Source organism: Electrona antarctica, assembly GCF_951216825.1.
Source record: "Electrona antarctica genome assembly, chromosome: 13".
NCBI lineage: Eukaryota > Metazoa > Chordata > Actinopteri > Myctophiformes > Myctophidae > Electrona > Electrona antarctica.
The window spans coordinates 33,976,464-33,986,463 of NC_136794.1; the positions used below are offsets into that span (position 1 = coordinate 33,976,464).

Genomic DNA, 10,000 nt, shown 5'->3' on the forward strand with positions numbered 1-10,000 from the left:
TTTGCTTTGCCAGTTTTCAACACACACACACACACACACACACACACACACACACACACACACACACACAGTAATTACGCACGCACGCGCATGCAAATATTGTGAATCGGGGAGTGAGAAATGAATTCACCTGAACAGAATTCATGCTCGGTCGCAATTATCATTTTGACTCGCTTGTCCTCACATGAGAAATGATCATGTCACTCAGAATTCATTTCAATTTCAACTTACAACCAGTCGCACACACGCACGCACGCACGCACGCACGCACACACGCACGCACACAGGAGCCCGTGTACAGATTCACATACACATGTACACACATCAAGGGCTACACGCATACACGCAAAACACACATCTGAGGCCACATAATCACAATCAAGCAAGGCTCCAACATTTCAAAGACAAACATGTTTTTTCCTGTGGTCTAATAAAATAAAATAATAAAGGCTTCTAAAGCGTCAGACAGCTGGTCTGCTGCAGACCACAACTCTCACTGCACCGCAATTAGACAGCCAGGCAACACTGGAACACTACTTAAGTGCATCTACTCAAGTACTGTACTTAAGTACTTACGTTTTGAGGTCTCAGAGGCAATCTCAGAGGAAATTACTTTATATTACTAGTTACTTTGCCGATTTGTATCATTATTACAAAACATACATGAACCACTTCAGCCCTATAGGCCTATATTTAAACGTTGGAAATAGCCAATCCACAAGGTCACACTGCGTTGTGACCTGGCTTGTGTATCTGTGCTTTTTTGGGGAAATTTTACTCACGTAAATTCAGCATTCAGGACTTTTACTTACTTTACTATTTGCAGAATTGATACTTAGAGAGAGAGAGAAAGAGAGAGAGAGAGAGAGAAGGGGGGGGGGGGGGTAGTCCTGTGTTGAATTAGTGAGCCAGATTGGGAGCATGTGAACGTCCCCGCGGGGCAAGGAGACACCGAGACCGCGAGTGACGCCAAACCACAGCGCCCCCGGTCGGTGGGAGGGACAGAGCGAGGAGGTGGGAGGGACAGAGCGAGGAGGTGGGAGGGACAGAGCGAGGAGGTGGGAGGGACAGAGCGAGGAGGTGGGAGGGACAGAGCGAGGAGGTGGGAGGGACAGCCCAAAGATGCTCAATGTAGGAAGATAGCCCAACCGCTGCTTCTCTTCGCCACTAGAGGTGAAATGTTCTCCTAAAAGGGCCGTCGTCTGGCGGCAGATCTCGCGAACCTCCTTGTGATTATTATACAACTTCCACTGAGTTTCTGTTTAATGAAAACTATGTCTCTGTCTGTCTGTCTGTCTGTCTGTCTGTCTGTCTGTCTGTCTGTCTGTCTGTCTGTCTGTCTGTCTGTCTGTCTGTCTGTCTGTCTGTCTGTCTGTCTGTCTGTCTGTCTGTCTGTCTGTCTGTCTGTCTGTCTGTCTGTCTGTCTGTCTGTCTGTCTGTCTGTCTGTCTGTCTGTCTGTCTCTCTCTCTCAGCTCCCTCTGCGGTCTCCGTCATCAGGAAGGAGAAAGGGTCTAAGAACAGCATGTCTCTGTCGTGGCTGGAGCCAGAGAGACCAAACGGCATCATCCTCGACTACGAGGTCAAGTACTACGAAAAGGTCAGCGGGATACACTCTCTCTCTCTCTCTCCATCATGTAATGACATCTTGACCAGACAGCGAGCATGACACACATACAAAGAAGAAGAAAAAAATTGCGGCATGAATCTTTCAAGCTCAGGTCACGCTACGACGTGGTGTCAGCTTGTAGATCGACTATTTCCGCTATCTTTGAAACGGGGCTAAAGTGATTAACTCCTAATTATATTTGTGTAAGTTTCAGTCCCCAAGACTCCATGCCTAGAAATGCAGTGGAGTCAAAACTACAACATTTATATGTGAAATGTAGTGACGTGAAAGTCATCGGCTTGCAAAAAGCAAAAACAAATAGACGAATACTCCAGACACCGCTGGTCTTCCCATGTTCCCTGCCCTCAGTCAATTTCCTCTTCTCCCCGCTCTGTCCCGTATGAATAGAAACTGCATAAGAAATAAATTATCTTAAAAATCATCCCACCCTGAAGTCATTCACCCCGCAACCTCAACCCTCTTCTTGTTCCATTCAATCATTTTCCCCGAGGTTCTCTAGACGAGATGTTATTTTCCCCAACCCAGGTTCAACAGATTCAACAGCGTATAACCCTCGATCATGAGTTCACACAGATTATTTTTTATTTTAAAACCCTGAGCGCTTGGAGGTAAAGCAAAGCAAAGCAAAGTTCTTTGTTTACCCAGGGTGAATGGACTAAGCTCGAGATGCTTGTTTACAGCCAGACCCTGCTCATAGAACATTTCATGGTAGGGGTTCAATGCCTTGCTCAAGGGCACTTCAGCGGTGGTAATTTTAACGTGCTGGTCCGGGGATTCGAACTGGCGACCTTCCGATAACAAGACCGCTCCGCAAACCGTTTGGCCACCGCTGCCCCGTAGGGTGGTGTTCTATACTGTCGTTTTAAACCCCTAAGCGCTTGGAGGTAGGGTGGTGTTTTATTTTAAAACCCTGAGCGCTTGGAGGTAGGGTGGTGTTTTATTTTAAAACCCTGAGCGCTTGAAGGTATGGTGGTGTTTTATTTTAAAACCCTGAGCGCTTGGAGGTAGGGTGGTGTTTTATTTTAAAACCCTGAGCGCTTGGAGGTAGGGTGGTGTTTTATTTTAAAACCCTGAGCGCTTGAAGGTATGGTGGTGTTTTATTTTAAAACCCTGAGCGCTTGGAGGTAGGGTGGTGTTCTATACTGTAGTTTTAAAACCCTGAGCGCTTGGAGGTAGGGTGGTGTTTTATTTTAAAACCCTGAGCGCTTGGAGGTAGGGTGGTGTTTTATTTTAAAACCCTGAGCACTTGGAGGTAGGGTGGTGTTCTATACTGTAGTTTTAAAACCCTGAGCGCTTGGAGGTAGGGTGGTGTTCTATACTGTAGTTTTAAAACCCTGAGCGCTTGAAGGTAGGGTGGTGTTCTATACTGTAGTTTTAAAACCCTGAGCGCTTGGAGGTAGGGTGGTGTTCTATACTGTAGTTTTAAAACCCTGAGCGCTTGGAGGTAGGGTGGTGTTTTATTTTAAAACCCTGAGCGCTTGAAGGTAGGGTGTTATATGGTATGCTCACCTCAGGATGGCTTGGTTGAACATGCTGTGCGAAAGATCCTATGCTTGTTTTGTTTTTTGTTTTTTTTATCTTTTGAATTTTCATCGCACAATTTTGTAACCCATTTTTTTCACCTAGTGCCACTTGCCTAAGCTGTAATACTGGGCGCTACTCTCCCTCTGCCAACCTGGGGAGAGCCCCGTCCCGAACTGAGCAAGCCGCTTCTCATCACCTGACAGGGAGGGGTTTCCCCGGTAGGACGTAGCACATGGAAGGAACACGTTATTCCAACCAGTTCCTTCCCCCTCCATCAGGCGCCCTAGCATTGACTAGCATTATGAGCTTGTAGATCTGCTATTTTCAGAGTGCAACACCCGAGCACACCAAAAACATGAAATTACTTATTTTAGTCTAGTTTTTATTTGTTGACGGAATTGTTAGTATATTTAGACTTACTTTTAGTCATTTAGTCATTTTATGTTTTATTTGGTTATTTAAAATCAAAATTTATAGCCGACACTCAGCAACCATATCCTGGAAAAAGGAAAAGGAAAAAATATATTTTATATGAAGGCATGTTTGGTCACTCAACTGGTTGTCTGTCCAACCATGGTTGGCTCCAGCAGGCAGTCGAGGCCTCTTCTCTCCATCACAGCTCCACAAGTTGTCGAGTATAAACTATGTGCTCCAGTGTGAGGTCTCAGAGACCCGTTGACTGAACCAATAATTATGGCTTTTTAAGCTCCATGGTAATGCATGAGAACTGATGGCCTCTCCCAATATGTGTCAATGCAACCATACCAGCAGCCATCTGCTCCATTCCCATGACTTAATCCTCTCTCTGTCTGTCTGTCTGTCTCTCTCTCTGTCTCTCTCTCTCTCTCTCTCTCTCTCTCTCCTTTAACAACTGCAGGCACTTTTTGGAGCTGATAATGTTAAATAGATTTTGACCGCGACAGAGGCGCGCAGTCTCAATCGAACTTGAGCGAAGTTTGCGAACTTGCGAATACTTATCCCAAAGTTTCGGATCTGAATTGCTGACTTGCAAATTCCCGAATGTTGTGAACATTTCTTCTCCTCCTGGCCTACTGAAAGGTGGATTTTCAGGCCTGTTTTAAAGGAAGCTAGTAGTGATCCTTATTTTTTTGAAGGAAGGGGTCCGTTAAGTCAGGTAGAGGTAGTTAAGTCAGGTATGCGAGTACTTACTGAGGGCATTCAGGACGAAGCCGCCTTTACAATTTTGAATGTCAATCCCATTACCGGAGCCTGAACTGTTAGCTGAGACTCACTGGGTGCAGACAGACACACAATCATAGTAAGGCTGTGAGGTGGTTGTATCCCATTAGACACCCTTCTCCTGTCACAACATAGTCTCGTGTGGCCAGACTGTTGCCACACGCAATTTTAAAATGCTTCCATCATACAGTCTGGAGCAGCAGAAGCTGTGATCATGAGCAAGTGATAAAGTGGAAGTTACTTCGTTACAGTCACATATAATATGAAAATAATAAAGCTATAAGCATTATAGCTTGCTGCTTAGCAGAAATGGAAATAAAAAAATTAAATGTTAAGATATTTTAAAATATATTTTTGTGAAAGGAAATGCCACCTTCCTTGCTCAGATTTAGGTGTAGTTCCAGACTCTATGCTATAGCATTGGGAGATTGAGTAATAGTTGTCTGGCTCCGCGAGGCTAGTCACAACAGCTCTCGACCGGTGGTCGCTCTCTCTCTCCTCTCTTCTCTGTATGTGTGGGGGTGTCTCGACCAGTGGTCGCTCCATGGCAGTGTGTTAAATGTGTGTTGCTTTTATGGCCGACGGTAAAGTGTATCTGTCTGTGATGAACCAATCTCTCTCTCTCTCTCTCTCTCTCTCTCTCTCTCTCTCGGAGCTACAGCTGACATTTGATAGTGAAATTAGAGAGTGGAATCACTCGAGTGTGTGTGTAAATGGTGGTAGAGTGTGTGTGTGTGTGTGTGTGTGTGTGTGTGTGTGTGTGTGTGTGTGTGTGTGTGTGTGTGTGTGTGTGTGTGTGTGTGTGTGTGTGTGTGTGTGTGTGTGTGTGTGTGTGTCTTGTGTGTGTTGTCACAGCGAAACTGATGTGTGTGCGTGCGTGCGTTGGTGCATGCGTGCGTGCTCACAGCGAAACTGATGTGTGTCCGTGCACGCCCCTAGGTCTGGGTTCCTTGAATGCCATCCATGTCTTCCGGCCTCCTAATCCCATGATTAGTAGGCAGACGGGACGGGAGCCTCCTCGGCTCGGCTCGGCGCTAAGCGCTGCTCCCAGGTCAGCCAGCCTTATCTAAGCTGTCACAGAGCGCACGTGAAGGCCTGACTGCAGACCAGCGGAGTGTGTGTGTGTGTGTGTGTGTGTGTGTGTGTGTGTGTGTCACTGTGTTGGCTGAATGATGCACACAGGAATGTGTTTTGACACAACTTTTCACCAGACCAACCCACTGAACCGTCACGACTGATCCTACTTAATCATCACGTTTCCCAGCAATGACTTCAGACACTTTGACCACACACACACACACACACACACACACACACACACACACACACACACACACACACACACACACACACACACACACATCTCACAGTGGTCGGATGTAAGTACAGTACATTTACTCAAGAACTGTACCTATTAATTAAGAACAGAAAAAATGTTCATCTAGATTCCTACGTTGCTATACGTTGATGCCGAACAGAAACCTCATGGTAACATTTTGAGTGCAGGCCTTTTATATTGTTATATTGTGGTATTGCACGCACGCACGCACGCACGCACGCACGCACGCACGCACGCACGCACGCACACACCCCTACAGAGACCCTGAGAGGAAAATAATTGGTTCTTGTTACTGTTAGAAAGAATTAGGGCTGCACGATATGGACAAAATTTCATATTTTCAATATATTCAATATTACCGTTAGAATGTCATATTCTATATTTTAAGTGTTGCAACATTGAAAACTAAATATTCGCTAAAAAAAGCTGCATAACAACAAGTCAATATCACTCACGATATATCGATATATTGACGATATATCATATAGCGATACCGTTGCCTTTCTGCGATACTGATATTGTGCATGTTCATACCTCGATAATAATACGATAACTATATATTGTGCAGCGTTAGAAAGAATCATTGCAGTATGCATCTGTATTGTATTAATCACAGGTGAACTGAATGACTGGCTGGCTTCACTACTTTGAACACGGAGTTATAGGACCGTGTTGATTTTGACTTTAGTTTTAGTCAGGCTTTTGCATAAAGTTCCATTTAGTTGTCACATTTTAGTCATCTGAAAGGTTTTAGTTTTAGTCTAGTTTTAGTCGACTAAATGTACCGTTGATTTTGTTGACAAAAACATATTTGTCATTTTTGTCTAGTTTTTAGTTGTTGACGAAATTGTCATAATATTTAGTCTTTGTTTTGTTTGTTTCGTGTTCAGTGAAAAAAGTTTGTCAACGAACATTTTTCGTCATAGTTTTAGTCGACGAAATCAACACTGCTATATGACATCCAGGAGGGACCCCCAGGAGAGCTGAGAGGTTTTACCCAGGACAGAGGCCTCTTCATGGGGTAGGCAGTGGGGGGTGAGGGCCTCTGGCTGCTGGAAGAAGACAGAAAGAATTACATACAGTATGTGGTCATCATTCAAAACCGCACTATAACTCACTTATGAGAGACACACACACACACACACACACACACACACACACACACACACACACACACACACACACACACACACACACACACACACACACACACACACACACACACACACACACACACACACACACCATTGTATATGCAAAGAGAGTGTTTTTTAATGGAGCTGTGTTTACAGGAGTGCAGCCGTCTGCTCTTTCTGAGCCGCCTGTGTCTCAGCGCTCCAGTGAGTTTAAATATTCTACACAGAATGCACATCGAGAAAACACACAGGTCTGCTCGTCCCTGTCCTGCATTTCATTGTGTGTAGTTTTGAACCGTTAACACAGTTCAGCAGCGCGCTGCTTCACTGAGATTAGTGGTGTCAAGGACCCCCACGTTGACACATTAGGCAGCATATTCTCATACGCATTGACTGCCAAGCACAGAATATGTTGTCATGTGGTCTTTTCAGTGGTTTAGACAAAATACGTCACTGGCGGAGAATTATAGATATTTTGTTGTCCTCAGTCATTTTGTACCAAGCAGTCATCAGGATACAAATAATCACATACACATACACAATACGCAGATAGATCACACAATGCATTGACAATACTACACAGCTCCTCTCTTTGAGAGAGGAAAAAAATAAAGAAAAATCTACCAATCATAGTTCCACTGTGCATTACATTTCATACACAGAGCTGAGATGGGGACTGCTTGTTCAGTCCTTGAAGACCTAGCCTGCAGCGAAGGTACTGTGTACCGTCGCCTCCGATATGGTATTGGCTGTGTAACGGGTGCGTTCTGTGCCTATCAATAGCTTTCCCCTTCCTGAGTACCCAGGTCTCATACATTGATGTCATACTCTCAAGTCGTAAAAAGAAAAGAAAGCAGGGCCTCGCAACTCACTATAGGATGCTCCAAACTTTATTTAGCGACAGGCAGGCAGAAAATACGACGTTTCGACCTCACAGTCTTTGTCAAGTAAACCAGATAACAGGACATGATGTCTTATATACATTGTGTGACTAAAGACTTCTGGTGATTAGTAGTTTTTGTTCCCTACCTATGTTGAATACACTTATTGTAAGTCGCTTTGGATAAAAGCGTCTGCTAAATGACTGTAATGTAATGTAATGAACAAAAGGCCATCTGGTGACCTGGGGTGGCACCAATAAATACATGTGATATATCATGATTAACATCTCAATTCTGATTATACACATGATACACATGATTAGAGGCAATGCGGAACATCGATTGATTGATTTAACGATTGTATAAAAATAGAGAAAAGTTGAAAAGTAGAAAAAGTTTAAAAAACATTTTGACAAATTGACAATACTGAGAGCAGCAAGTATAGAACCCAAAGCCCTAAGGGCTGTAGATGGTCCCCTTAAAGGACAGTAATATGGTGTCTACACCAATTTCCAAAATCTGTTGTCTTATATTTAAAAGACAGAACCAGAAAAAAGAAAGAAAACAAAAATAGACATGAACTCTTATACAATCCTCTACTGGCTATATTTAAAGAAATGGCCTAATGTCAAACTCTTCATTGAGTCCTACGGGTTTAGTCCATAGTTTTAAGATAATGGATCCACCATAATTCTCTTTTTAAAAGGAGATTGTCTATATCGCCCCCTCGTCTTGGAAGGCGTACTTTTTCTATACCCAGGTATCTTAAAGATGAGACATTGTAGTGAGCCTTTTTGAAATGTAGTGCTACTGGGCTTTTTAATCCCCATTTCTGATAGTACTCCTGTGTTCTGATAGTACTCCTGTGTTCTGCAATGTGCGTTTTCAATGTGCGTTTTGTTTTCCCGACACTCAAGTCGTACCCCACCTATCTTGCTGCTCATTGATGATTTTTTTGGAGTTTGTTCTTATTAATCAATGATATTGAGCCATACCAGGAAACAAAACAAAAAGTCAATGCACTCTCCACGAAGGATCGATGGAAGAGCACCATTAATCTTTTTTCCACATTATACTGTCTCGGTCTGCACATAACATTCAGCCTCTGCTGACCTTTTCTTCTAGATGGCATCAGTGTTGGGATTCCATGTCGGCTTGGAATCAATCAAATATGACCTCCTTAGTTGTCTAAATATTCAACTGAAGGCAGTTACTCTTACTGTACACCAACCAGCAAACTGATCCACTGTTCTTCGATAGCTTATCTCATCATCCTGATCCTCAATCAAACCAACACTAGTTGTTGTCGGCAAATACAGGTGTTATCTGAGTCACTTCTACAGTCGCTTGTGTAACTCCATGAGTATTGTGAACAATATACCATTATTGTGAACAATACCGGTGGGATCACACTCCCTTGCAGAGCCCCCGCGTTGGTCGTGGGGAGATATATTGCTTTATTCACACTGACATGTTGTACCCGTTAAGTCAGGAATGAATCCACCCACCTGATGATATTGGTGTTAACACCCATATATTCAGTTTCCTCGTCAAAATGTGACATCTCACCTCAAAGGGTTCAGCACATGGAGGTGACGGATGGGAAATGGGTGATACACTCAAGAAATGTTTTGAAATACTGCAATTGATTTATTAACTACCAGAATAGCTTAGCTTGTCTGTACTTTAAACACACAGTAAGTAAAGTTTACCTTTAGCACTCAGCACTCAGCCTACAGACAGTACTAGCTACATACAAACAGGGTTCAGCAGCACAGGTGACGGATGGCAAATGGACTGAAGTGGTGTTCATCACAGGTTTTTATACTGCTGCTGATTAGGAGATGAGGCCCAGGTGTCTCTCCAAACACCAAGCCACTCCTCCAATCTCCACTCGACTCTACCCTCCAATCACCATATAGGGCACAGAAATCACAGGAATCAGTCAAGAGGGTTAACACACCACATGAGGCCACATATAGGGCCGTAACAGTGTTAAATGCAGAGGAGAAATCTACAAAGGGTATCCGAGCATATCGTACCTTTTGAATTTATCTAGATGATCGTAGATCTTCTTAAGCATAAGAAGTGTCATTAGTGGTCCCTCCCCTTCCTATACTTACAGTATGCAAACTGTAGGGGGGCCATTTCATGTTGCACATTACTAAGGAGTTTATTTAAAATATTGCACTCAAAGAGTGCAGACTTTGACAGTTAAAGGACAAGTCATGACTAAAATAACATATAACATTTTCCTATACTTATGACTGTCCGTCCAGTTTCCCCAGCAGA

General features: G+C 43.6%; 1 protein-coding gene across 1 annotated transcript in view; it reads left to right on the forward strand.

Annotated features, from left to right (window-relative positions):
• Nucleotides 1-10,000, forward strand: part of epha3 (eph receptor A3) — a 165,974-nt gene that overhangs the window by 97,787 nt on the left and 58,187 nt on the right. Inside the window, exon 8 of the mRNA XM_079517759.1 lies at nucleotides 1,474-1,598. Within this exon, the coding sequence (XP_079373885.1) occupies nucleotides 1,474-1,598 (125 nt within the window). The remainder of the gene's footprint in view (nucleotides 1-1,473; nucleotides 1,599-10,000) is intronic.